The sequence below is a fragment of the Triticum urartu genome, unplaced genomic scaffold, assembly GCF_003073215.2.
Source record: "Triticum urartu cultivar G1812 unplaced genomic scaffold, Tu2.1 TuUngrouped_contig_6168, whole genome shotgun sequence".
NCBI lineage: Eukaryota > Viridiplantae > Streptophyta > Magnoliopsida > Poales > Poaceae > Triticum > Triticum urartu.
In genome coordinates this window covers 6,038-18,599 of record NW_024116905.1, presented here as the reverse complement: position 1 = coordinate 18,599, position 12,562 = coordinate 6,038, and the positions used below count along the sequence as shown (strand labels likewise).

The 12,562-nt window shown below is 42.1% G+C and overlaps 2 protein-coding genes across 2 annotated transcripts; one reads left to right on the top strand and one right to left on the bottom strand.

The window, feature by feature from the left end:
- Positions 1–1,223: 1,223 nt before the first annotated feature.
- LOC125530239 (disease resistance RPP13-like protein 4) lies at positions 1,224–5,610 on the top strand. The gene is made up of 4 exons (XM_048694629.1): positions 1,224–1,370; positions 1,686–2,760; positions 3,273–5,433; positions 5,549–5,610. The coding sequence occupies exons 2-3, from the start codon at positions 1,702–1,704 to the stop codon at positions 5,415–5,417; spliced, it is 3,204 nt and encodes a 1,067-aa protein (XP_048550586.1). The 5' UTR covers positions 1,224–1,370; positions 1,686–1,701; the 3' UTR covers positions 5,418–5,433; positions 5,549–5,610.
- Positions 5,611–6,377: 767 nt separating this feature from the next.
- On the bottom strand, positions 6,378–10,904 carry LOC125530240 (signal recognition particle 19 kDa protein-like). Its single transcript, XM_048694631.1, has 4 exons — positions 10,785–10,904; positions 10,448–10,670; positions 10,221–10,320; positions 6,378–6,699 (listed from the first exon to the last, which is right to left on the bottom strand). The coding sequence occupies exons 2-4, from the start codon at positions 10,634–10,636 to the stop codon at positions 6,575–6,577; spliced, it is 414 nt and encodes a 137-aa protein (XP_048550588.1). The 5' UTR covers positions 10,637–10,670; positions 10,785–10,904; the 3' UTR covers positions 6,378–6,574.
- Positions 10,905–12,562: the final 1,658 nt, after the last annotated feature.

Here is a 12,562-nt window from a genome sequence, read left to right as displayed (position 1 = left end):
CTGGCGCCGCTCGAGGGGAGGCGACGCGAGGGGGAGGGGAGGTTGCACGAAGGAGAGCAACGACGGTAGATATACGCTATGATCCAGATGCAGAGGCCGGGGGTCTTCCTCCTTTTCAAAAAAAAAAGATATAGCTATGATCACTACTTTTGTATTTGTATATATAATCCTTGATAGACCTACAGCAATTCTTTTAAATATGTGGTCAAATCATCTCAAAATTGCCCAGCTATAGCCAACTTTGAAATGTGTCTACATTTAAAGTAGGTATAGTCGGACAGAAACATTATGTAAGTTGGCCAGATATATTTATTTTTCTCAAGAAACGAGCAGGAGCATTGTATTTTTATTTAGTTGAGAAATGAGCAGGAGCATTGTGTTTTTATTTAGAAGAGAGGAACGTGATTTACACATGCCAGTGGATTTCTGGATCTGCTTGTCCTTACCAAAAGAAAGCTTCTTCTTGTGTGGGGTGTTAAACTGGCATGTGGATTTCTTCCCTGAAAAATCGACTACAAAATGATCCAAGGCAAATATCGTGTGTATAGGTAAGTCTGCTCCCAGCAAAGACACGGTGATTCCACTAGATGTTCCACATAAGATAGATTAGGTGGCCAACTACGTACACCGGGTGTCAGGGTGTGCATTTGAGTGCATAGCCAGGGTATCCTCTCACTATAAGTTGTTACTCTGGGTCGTCGTGGCAGGCTGGTTACATGTACAGTCGTCTATGATGATAAATAAATCAGCGGAAACCAATACAGGCGATTGATATTCTTAACTCATCGCAACCGAGTCAATATAAAGAAGAGTTGTGTGACAGTCTACCAGGCGTCAGCAGTGATTGCTGTTGAAGAACCCCGTCCGTGTGGTGTCGAGATAATTGATGCAGATATGGTCATTGTTGTAGTTTGTCGGTCGCGTGTCTGTTACTTTGGATTTTTTTTTATCGCCTATGTTTAGCTTTGGTCTTACATGACTTTGCTATTTGTGGGCGTGTTTTGTGTGTGTGAGTTAGTGTTGGCTGTGTGCATCCTAACTATGCAAAGGCCGGGTGTGTGCTCATTATGTTTGTATTCTCTTGATGCTTCATTTTGAGTCAATAAAATTCACCCTTTATCGAAAAAAACAATTAGTACCTTTTATTAAGGAATGGCGTGAGAATAATTGGCTACTGCCATCAAGAGCTCACATGTCGTGCACACGTATAACTCCGAACAAAGTCAAACATCTGGTTCGTGGGTTAGGTAATGACTGATTCAATTCAACTAGTTAGGTAATTTTCTCTTGGTTCCGTATGCAGAACCCTGTTCATTTCTTTCGCCACAAGTTGCTTCAGAGAAGGCCCAACAACCATAACCATCTTGAAGGTAATTTCTGGATCTCTGTCTCTGATCTCTGAACCCAAGCTTTGTTATGGTTCAAATTTTGATGGGCCGGTTTTGATTCATACATAGCTCTGTCTCCTAATGTTATTCAAATTTTGATTGGCCGGTTTTGATTCATCCATAGCTCTGTCTCCTAATGTTATCTAGCTTCCCTATTTTGTTGTTTCTCATGTGTATACCACATCTTTTTGTGAGTAATAAGTGCTAGCCTTTTCCATGGACAAAATGGACAAATCTTTGGTTAAAGCTAATAATGGCGGTAGGCTGGTGATGATACTTGGTTTCTCTTTGTTACAGCAAAGGATCCGAAGGAATGGCCATGATCCTGAATGCCTTAGCATCCAACGTGCTAAACATGTTAATGGAGGTAGGAAAAGAAGAGGTGAGCTTGCTTCTCGGAGTCTCCGGTGAGATCAATAGGATGCGCGTTCGTCTCCAGGACCTCAGGAACTTCTTGACCGATGCTGACAGAAGGCGCATCACCGACAATAGTGTCCAGGGATGGGTGACAGAGCTCAAGGGTGTCATGTATGAAGCAACCGACATCCTTGATCTCTGCCAGCTCAAGGCCATGGAGCAAAGTCCATTAGCATCACAAAAGGGGTGCTTCAACCAATTATTCTCCTGCCTGCGCAGTCCCCTCTTCACCCATGATATCAGCAGCCGCATCAAGGTGCTTAACCAGAGACTAGACAACATTAAGGAGCGGAGTGCTGCCTTTAGCTTCATCAACCTCGGCTCCTACGATGACCATGGTGGCAAAGTACATGCCTCACTTGTTGCCTCTCCCAGCCGCGAGACGTCAGGGGAGCTTGACCGGTCAGGTGTCGTCGGGGAGAAGATCGAACAGGACACGAGAAAGCTGGTGGAGATCATGTTGACTGGAATCAAGGGGGGAACGAGCCATGGAGACGGCAAAGTCATGGTTTTCGCTATTGTGGGTGTTGGCGGGATCGGCAAGACCACTCTCGCCCAGAAGGTCTTCAACGACGAGGCTATCCAAAGTGAGTTCGACAAGACAATATGGGTAAGCATCAATCAAGACCTCAACGAAGCTGAGCTGCTGAAGAGAGCCATCATTGAAGCAGGGGGAGACCATTCGCATGCTGGAAATGCAAAGGCCACGCTTCAACGAGTCCTCAAGGATACCTTGACAGGGAAGAAGATCTTGCTAGTGATGGATGATGTTTGGAATAATATAGCATGGGAGGATGTGCTCAAAACACCGCTTGTTAATGGGGCCACTCCAGGTAGCCGAGTCCTGGTCACCACTAGAGATGAAAGAGTCGCCCGAGGGATGAAAGCTATACCTCCCTACCACCACATCGACAAATTAGATGCCGATGATGCTTGGTCCTTGCTCAAGAAACAGGTCCATACTAATTAACTAGTAACCCTTCTTTTAGAAGATCTTTTTTGTCTCTTGCCTTTGCACTCTTAACCTTAATAATATCTCCATCCCAAAAAAGTCATTGATTTAGTACAACCTTATACTAATTTTGTACTAAATCAACGACACTTATTTTCGGATAGAGGGAGTAGTTATTTAATTCACTATTCCATTTAGTGAAATTTAAGGAACCATTGCTTCATTACTTTTGTAAATAAATAAACATAGACTATCGATCATGGTAACACTCCCTTGGTTTAAGTAATGTAAAGGATTATGGAGGCAGCTTTAATTTGATTTTTCCTCTTGGTGAGCTTGTAGCTACTCCCTCCGTTCGGAATTACTTGTCACATAAATGGATGTATCTAGACGTATTTTAGTTTTAGATACATCCATTTTCAAGACAAGTAATTCCGAACGGAGGGAGTAGTTGACAAAATTATAACTTACTTATATATTGATGATTGAGTCATCTGGGCTTGAATTGGCTGCAGGTAGCCGCAAGTGAGATGGATGAGTCCGATATTGCTGCACTAAAGGATACTGGAATGGAAATTGTATCAAAATGTGATGGCTTGCCGCTCGCAGTCAAAGTGATGGGAGGGCTCTTGCGTCAGAAAGATAGAAATCACAGTGACTGGGGTAAGGTCTTGAATGATTCTGCATGGTCGGTTGTTGGAATGCCTGAAGGGCTTAACTATGTTGTATACATAAGCTATGAAGATCTATCTCCTTGCCTGAAGCAATGCTTTTTGCACTACTCCCTTCTCCCTAAAAACATAGTCTTTGGCAGCAATACAATTGTTGGGATGTGGATCGGCGAAGGATTTGTCCATGGAAGCTCATCAGATGACCTAGAAGAACTTGGGAGACAGTACTATAAAGAGTTGATCTTGCGAAACCTCATAGAGCCGTACAACAAGACTATCAATCAATATCATTGCATCATGCACGATGTTGTTCGCTCATTTGGTCAATGCATGTCACAAGATGAAGCATTAGTAGCTCATATTCACGAGACTTCCACAATTAGTAAACTTGGTTCCCAAAAGTTTATTCGCTTATCTATAGAAACCGGAGGATCTGAATCAGATAAACTGAAGTGGAGCATGTTACAAGAACAGAAACATCTAAGGACACTAATATCAGCTGGCCAATTCGAGATCAAGCCCAATGAAACATTGATTTATTTTTCAAGTCTACGTAATTTGCACATTCAGTCCGCAAACATTGCTGCATTGGTTGATCATATATATCAACTCAAGCACTTGAGGTATTTGTCTGTACGAGACTCTGACATATTTAGGCTGCCAGATAACATTGGCGAGATGAAATTTTTGCAGCTCCTTGACCTTAGGAGCTGTAGAAATTTGAAGAAGCTTCCTAGTGGCATTGTGAAACTAGGACACCTGAGGTATCTTAACATGAATGAAACTAGTAAAGATGCCACCATACCTCGGGGGTTTGGTGCGCTATCAAATATGAGGATACTTTTCGGGTTTCCAGGCCACGTGGATGACGAGTGGTGTAGTTTGGAAGAGTTGGGCCCTCTTTGTGAGCTAAGGAAGCTTGGTTTGAACAGTTTGGAGAATGTATATGATGCCTCATCTGCTGAAAAGGCAAGGTTGTGTGAGAAAGTGCATCTTACCGAGCTGATCTTACGCTGCAGTAGTAGGACGGGAGACGATGGGTTGGTGGAAGAGGAAGCAGGCGTCTCTGAGGAAGAGCAAAGAAAAATCATAGGGTTGTTTGATGAGTTGTGCCCTCCACATTGCTTAGAACGCCTGGAAATTGGAGGATATTTTGGCCGACGGCTACAAAGGTGGATGACGTCCACATCTGCAACGGCCCTGAAGAGCTTAAATACTCTCTGGATTGATGACCTGACTTGCTGCACCCAACTGCCTGATGGTTTATGTGAGCTCCCATACTTGCAATTCATTCATATCTGCCATGCTCCAGCAATCAAGCATGTTGGTCCTGAATTCATGCAACTCTACCATCATTGTGGTCATCCTCCTTCCAAGACAATGGTTTCATTTCCCAGATTGAACAAGCTGGACTTAAAAGAAATGGTGCAATGGGAGGTATGGGAGTGGGAAGAAGAAGTGAAAGCCATGCCCGTTTTGGAGGAGGTTCAGCTCAAGCATTGCAAACTGAGGTGCCTTCCTCCGGGTCTTTCCTACCATGCAAGGGCTTTGAGAAAACTATCTCTAGAAAGCATCCAACACCTCACTTCACTTGAGAACTTTGCTTCTATCGTCGATCTTGAAGTGTCCCAAAACCCTGACCTGGAGAGGATCACCGATCTCCCCGTATTGCAGAAGCTCACCATCATCATGTGCCCAAAGATGAAGGTACTGGAGGGTGTGCCATTACTCCAAAACCTCTTTCTAGAGGACTACGGCATGGAAGCACTTCCGGAATACATGCGAGGCGTAAACCCAAGGCAATTGAATCTGGATTGCAGCATAGCACTGCTCAGATCCATAGCTGCGGGACAATCGGGCCCTGAGTGGGCAAAATTCAGCCATGTCGGGCGTGTCAAGGGGTATGCGCGGGAGGGAGACAACAAAAGAAAATGGTACGTGATGTACACAAGAGAACCCTACAACTTGGAGACAGATATCGACTATTGATCTTCCACGCTCGCGGGTAAAGGGTAGCACATGAGAGTTGTCTTGATGTTTTTTATTGCTCTTTTTGTTTAGTTTGTTCTAAGTCTGGATACACTTTGTGTCTTCTCATTTCCTTCAATATGTTGTTTCAGAGCGAAAAGTCGAAGAGGATCATGGCATGCGCACAAGAACAAAGGAAGGGGTATGTTGAGGAGAAAAATGCTAGGAGGGTCGTCCTCCCCACACTTTCAGAAACTTAAACCAGGCACTTTGTCGTAGTTTTCTCATACTTAGTGTTCATCAGCAGGCTGTATCGAACTGGTTTGGTTGCTGGATATGGCTATACGTTCCAGTTTATCTGTAACTGATTACACAGTTGATGCAATCTTTTTGCTATGTTCTTTCACCAAAGTGACATGGAGAAGCAATTTTCTACTGTCTAGAAAGAATAAAACCCATTGATTACGGGAGGCCTGGAGACAATTTTACTACTCCCTCCGACCCATATAACTTGTGATAGCATGCCACGAAGACAACCAAAACTTGAGGTATACACTTAGAAGAAAGAAAAAAAAGATTCAGGAGATAACATTTTCTTCAGTGGCATTCTGCAAACCAAACATTCACGAGAAAAAAATTGGAACAATTGCATTTCCACTTGCTTCCAGCGACACACCGCCTTGTTTGCATTATCGCTTTCCTTCTACATACACTTATAAAAAATACGGACGTCCACCCGTCATTTTGGTTTCTGGCTGGAAATAGCTCTGGCCGGTAAGTTACACCGGTAAGTTAAATACACATGTATTAAATTATTACATTACATCCATACCAAACGCGGCCTTAAATTATATATAGGGCCAGGCCACACATATCTTTTCAGGTGGAACTCCATCCATTCGTACTAGTTTCTAACAAAGTATATTTTCCATTGGATTTGCAAGTACCAAACTGAAATCATCTGCAAACTCACTCTCTCAATGCTGCAAACAACAGTAGGTAGTTCCCACTTTTAGTCTTTCAAGGCCACAAGAAAAACGGTTGCAGAAGTCACCATATAAAATAAGAAATTCAGAAAATTCACAGTTTTTCAGGCCTCATAGCAGACAGACAGCCAAGAACTCCCTCTGACGAATTTTCTAGAAAACTTTCTATGAACAGAAAAACAACACAGAATGCTACTTCTTCTTCTTATTTTTCTTGTTAGTAGTTGTAACTGATGGACCTGCCACTGGTTCCTGCTTCTTAGTCCTCCCATGATGCTTGGGGACCAGCTCTGCTATTTGGATCATTAGCTGCTTCTCTGCAATGCAAAGACCTGGTGTCAGTAGGACAGACAAAAACATGTTCAAAGACACGCATATCATGGGAAATATCCTTTCGCGCTATAAATATCTCAAGATTGCCAGACATATCAAAGTAACCCGAGAACATAATGCGTTGAGTAAATACAAGATTGACAGACATGCATATCATGGGAAATATCCATGTTCAAAGTAACTAGGAATTACAACTGCAAGTCTTTATTCCCCCCAAAAGGGAACAAAATGTGTTGAGCAAATTAAAAAGAAAACATAAAAATAACATTAAGCAACATTGTAATTACCCCCTGAATCCTCTAAAAAAATAGCAAAAATACGTCTCCAAATGATATGGGTGGATGGCCTTAGACACTACAAATCAACAGATAAAGGCTCTATTAACAACTAACTTACATGCACACACAATTGTGAGGGGCAACAGGAAAAGCTTAAGGGTTGCAGAGAATCTACAAAACTATATAAGGCAACATTATACTAGAGGCAACATCCAGGTGAATACAGTCATGTTTATCCTATTAGACAATTTTGACCACCTTAAGAGCTACTCCCTCCGTTCACTATTATAAGATGTTTTGGATATTTCAATATGGACTACATACGGATTGAAATGAGTGAACAAACACACTAAAACGCATCTATATACATCCGATTCAGAAAAAAGGTTGGAACAGCTTATAATAGTGAACGGAGGGAGTATATGTGATGGAAGTTCTCGCCAACAGTGAAAAAAAATTGAATTTGGAGGAAAGAAACTAAAGATTCCACTATCATGCATCAGCTCTACTTAACAGCGAATACAATTTTCAGATAAGAAATATCACTAACATGGTGCTGAGCTGCTGGCTAACAGAACTCGATTCAACACAGATGCATAGGCATGGTCCCACATTACATAGAGATGGTAAAATCAAACTAGCTGTATTATACAGCATCAAGGATAACCGAAGATAAGTACATTCTTTTGATGCATTCTTGTCCATACCAAGATGGGCTAAATAAAAGCACAATGCACAAGATTTGACGACACTACCAAGCAAAGCCCAGGAAATACATGATCCACATAGGGTAACACACTTAAATCCCTGGCGCTTTGATGCCACACAACATCCAAAGTGAGAAGTATTTATGTGCCCTGTAGTGGACAATGGGAGGTGCGCAAGGAGGCCTCAATGGCAGCCAGCCCAATTCCAGGCATCGCTCAGCTGAATAAGGATAAGGATGCTATTATTGTAGGTGTATTTGTAAGCCATGTTGTCCATACTGTTGCATCTAAGCTACAATCACATAGTACGAAGGACTAGTAAATCGGCTAAAATAACCATACTACAAACTGGAAATGGAACAATCATGACAAACACATGCAGCACCCAAGGGATCTCCTAAAGTATCTATCTACAAAAAAAATTGGACAAAAGAAATCCGTGTCAACAATACTTTATTTCCTGATAGCACAAACAGGGAATACTTCATTGCAAACATAACGGTTTAAGGTCCACGACGACTATAGCAGATCTCCTAATCCTTTGCAAGCATGGTCTTATATCTCCTATCTATGGGTTCCTTTATTCGCTATGCTCCAAAACTCATTTACCAGAAAAGTTTCAGCTTGTGTAAGCAGAAATTCCATTTGCATAAGGAAAACAGTAAAAAAAAACATTTTACTGTTTTACCAACTAACGTCCAGGGAAGCATATCAAAATAAAGTGGTCCATGTAGTTTATCTCAACCTTGTCCTTTCTTTTTAATCTCCAAACTTACCCTTTTTAGTTAGTCATGCTATGTTGGACAAGGCTTCACGAGAATTCATGTACTCGTCAAAACAAGCCAAGCCGCAGCCTTTGCTTATTTTTTATGTCTGTGCACCATAACTCTACGAGTCCCGAGAGCTGGGTGGAAACATTTTTTTGTGTGAATATTCTCATGGTTGTTTCCAAGTTTGCAGATCCTTGTCACAGACATACTAAAACTAAACAGATTTGGAGAATGTCGAATGCTTAGTATGAAAAACTCTTGAATGTGACTTCACAGCGCAATATGGGATAGTAAGTTTGTTTAACCGTTATTATGTTAAAATGAGTTACCGTCATTTATTTCATTTCAGCATAATTTCTTATTTATTCCTATGCCACCTAGTATGCCATGTAATATGATTACTACTCCCTCCTTCCATCTATATAGGGCCTAATGCATTTTTTAAGACAACCTTTGACTATTGACAAGATTAATAGTACATGACATGCATAATGTGAAAATTATATCATCGAAAGCTTCTTTCACATACGAATTTGACGGTATGCTTTGTGTAAGTTGCATGTCATATTTTATTGCTCTAACATTTGGTCAAAGTTAGCCTCGAAAATTGTATTAGGCCCTATATAGATGGAAGGAGGGAGTAAGTTTATTCACTCATATTTGCAACTTCAGTTCTCCTAGAAAGATAACTCTTGATAATCAATGTTGGTAATACTTATGTGTTGTTATTTGTTGATCCATTAAAATGGAAATATGCGTCAGGATGCTGAGATGGATCAGCCACACACATCTGACTTGGGCAAAATTGTCTAACTAAGAGCAGAAAAAAAAATCAAGCCAAGCCGAATATATTAAAAGACTAGACATTGAATTCGTTGAATGTTACATTGTTCATTGCATTGTCCTGAACTACTAAATTTACTGAAGATCCACAACTTGATCACACTTCACAGCATCACTACCTGACTATAATAGTCAATAGGGTAAACCTTATCCCGCAAAAAAAAGGGTAAATCATCAAAAACCATGTGTAAGCAATTCAAGATGATAGTATCAATATGAGAAATCAGGTAGGAATATATACTTAATTAAGATGGCCCATAGTTATAGCATACTAGTGTGGACTGTGGAGATTATCTTCTGCTCATTTTAGAAGAGACTTCCTTGCCATTAACTTAGGAGCGACTATATTCCAAAGCACTCATCTCAAAGAAACAAATCTTTGCAACTTATGATGATTAAGATTGTAATCTCGTATCCACAACATTGCATTGGTTAAATGAAGAGAGAGTCCCGTAGAAAATGAACAACAGTTCTTCTACCATGCATCATTGATGTGCATTAAAATGTGGAGAATCAACATCTTAACATACCAGGGGAATACTGATTTCACAAAACCTTGAAAACAGTACAACAAGAGTTGCATGGAGCCAAAATTAAATTCCTTCCAGGGAATTAACAGTGTGTATTTTAACAATAGCTCGTGATAGTAACATCTTTAGGACTTAAAGAGGACCGACCTTACTTCATAAAAGCGAAGGAAACATTGACATAGCAGAAATCTATTCCTGAAAGCTCTACTAGCTGCACTAACAGGAATTGGGATAGCTTGCAAATGGTATGAGCGTGTATAGAATTAGATGGCCTTGACCTTTTTTTTTTACATTGCATAGCTTCCACTTTATCAAACAATGCTTAGAGATGAAAGACAAGGGGTGTTCCAGGATCAATAAGCAGTTTTAGCGCTTACTTGTTGTGATTGCAGGGTTGACTGGGGAGCCGTCATCATTGGTGAGCTGCACCCTCACCCTCCCCACCTGGAAGAAATCCCGCGGGTATGCCTTATCCAACTGCATATAATACCATAAGCAGTCCAAACATCAACGCCCGTATATATATATGAATCTAAGGAAGAACATGGGGAATCCCGGACTGCAAAATTTCAACGAAAAGAAAGGGGGGAAACGATATGGGTACCTCAATGGCGCGAGGGATCTTGAGGTAGGCGCAGCTGTCGGCGATCTCGATGCAGGTGGGGTCGGGGCAGGCCTTGGCGGCGGCGATGCGGCGGCCCTCGGCCACCGTCTTCTTGGAGTTGAGGTACACCGGGTAGATGATCTTCCACTTCTTGATGCTGCTCCTCAGGTCGGCGCCGCCGGCGTCCATCTCCGCGCGATTCGGGTCGGGGAAGGGGCGGATCCTGGTTGCAAGAAGCAAAGAGAGACAGAGGTAGAGCGCGCGAGGTTAGTGCGGTTCTCGGTCGTGGTCGGGTCAGGCTAAGAGAGCCATGGGAGAAGGGAGCTCCGGTCCGTACCGGGAGATCTGGCAACTCGTGTTTCCCTCGAAACCGAGACGGACAAAGGGGTCGACGGTGATGACGATGATGAAGCGCAGGGTCTCAACGCGTAGGACTCTGCACACAGGAGCGTGCTCCGAATTATGGAAAACATATTTCGAAAACGTACAAATTTTCATGAAAAATCAGCTGTGCATCTGTGTACGAAAAAACAAATTTTAATGTTTACCTTTTGGAGCTGTTTCAAAAAAAAATCAGGGGTGGGCCAATAGTGCAAACTGTTTTTATGATTATTATTGAGGTATAATAGCACCCTCGGTCCATGAACTTGCACAAGATGTGATGATTTAGTCCAAAACTAGCAAAATGTAACTGATGGCTCCCACGACTTGACCCCCTATGTGATGATTTGGTCCAGAGCGAATCACAGATCGACAAGTGGCAGTCCTGAGCTTGGACCGGTCAGCACTTGCATTTTTGCACAAAGGCCCCTGCCGTTTCGTTGAATCAACCCGCACTACTTCACAGTTTAATACACACACCTACCGTTGTTGTTCCCGTTCCCCCACCTCTGTTCCCCTTTCTCCTTCCTCTCCCTCTCCCTCCCCCTCTGTCGACGCCGGCAGCAAGCTCCCTTCCCCCATCCCTGCCCTTGAACCCTTGAACTAGCATTTGCACAGCTCCTGGCCATGGTTTCCTGGAGCGATTCTGGCAGCCCGTCCGACGCTGAGTCAGTCAGCAGCGAAGTGCAGGTTAGATCTCTATCTCTGGTAGGGTTATGGTTTCTTTGGTTGTGCATTAGTAGTTAGCAAATGAAGCTGGTTTACTTTTGTTTTAGCTACCTACCACCATCTTGTGCTTGGAATGGAGCGGCCTGGCCACATATCTGAGTTCTACTCCCTCCGTCCCGAATTACTTGTCACAGGTATGGATCTATCTAAATGTATTTTAGTTCTAGATACATCCATTTATGCGACGAGTAATTTGGAACGGAGTGAGTAGATGTGAGCATGCATGTGTGTGTGAGAAGCTGGTGGCATTTGATTTAGTGGATAGTGGGAGGAGATTCCTAGCTTGTGCATAGAAGGTTAGTAGCTAATTTGGTCGATTTGATTTAGTGTTTAGTTAAGTTTGACAGTTCTGACAGCCAAATGCATATATTATTATGGTGTTGACAGTTTGATTCAGTGTTTATGTTGTTGTTTATACTTCTGTCAGTTAACTGAATCTTGTTGTTTGTATACTTCTGTCAGTTAACAAAATTTATGCATTTTAAAGTTTTGTAAATTTGAATTTGTGGAAGTTGACTAATTTTGCTCAAGTAAACTGTCTTTTCTTCATGTAAACTGAACATTTGTAGTGTGGTTGAACCAGAATTTAACACATTTTTTCATTGTACTGGATATTTTTCTTTGTTGCAAATTTGTAGAAGATACCTAAATGCAGCTATCTAGAGTGGGTTGGCCCTGATTGGCCTGCCCCTTTGAAGATGAGCCTAGCTAGGATCTGGGGCATGTATGAAGATGAGAACAAGCTTAGGCTGAGGGACAATGTAGTTAATGCTGAAGAAAATCTTAGGGTTGTGAGAGAGAAGGAAAAGATGGAAAAAGACTTGAGGTTTTTTAAGGTTGATTTTGCTCAAATGGTGGCTGAGAAGGAGCAAGCTCTGGCCCAACTAGGCAACACCCAACTTGCTCTGTCTGACATGAAGGAAGATCTTGATAAGAAGATGTCTGACAAATCATTCACAAACATTCATCAAGTTGTGAGGGCCAAGACAGAGAAAGAGAGGGACC

Excerpts from the sequence above, each read along its gene's own strand:
- LOC125530239 (XM_048694629.1), top strand. The coding sequence starts at position 1,702 with ATGGCCATGATCCTGAATGCCTTAGCATCCAACGTGCTAAACATGTTA. Across the intron at positions 2,761-3,272 it reads GGTCCTTGCTCAAGAAACAG|GTAGCCGCAAGTGAGATGGA; the intron begins GTCCATACTAAT and ends AATTGGCTGCAG.
- LOC125530240 (XM_048694631.1), bottom strand. The coding sequence starts at position 10,636 with ATGGACGCCGGCGGCGCCGACCTGAGGAGCAGCATCAAGAAGTGGAAG. Across the intron at positions 10,321-10,447 it reads AGATCCCTCGCGCCATTGAG|TTGGATAAGGCATACCCGCG; the intron begins GTACCCATATCG and ends TATTATATGCAG. Across the intron at positions 6,700-10,220 it reads CAACCCTGCAATCACAACAA|AGAAGCAGCTAATGATCCAA; the intron begins GTAAGCGCTAAA and ends TTTGCATTGCAG.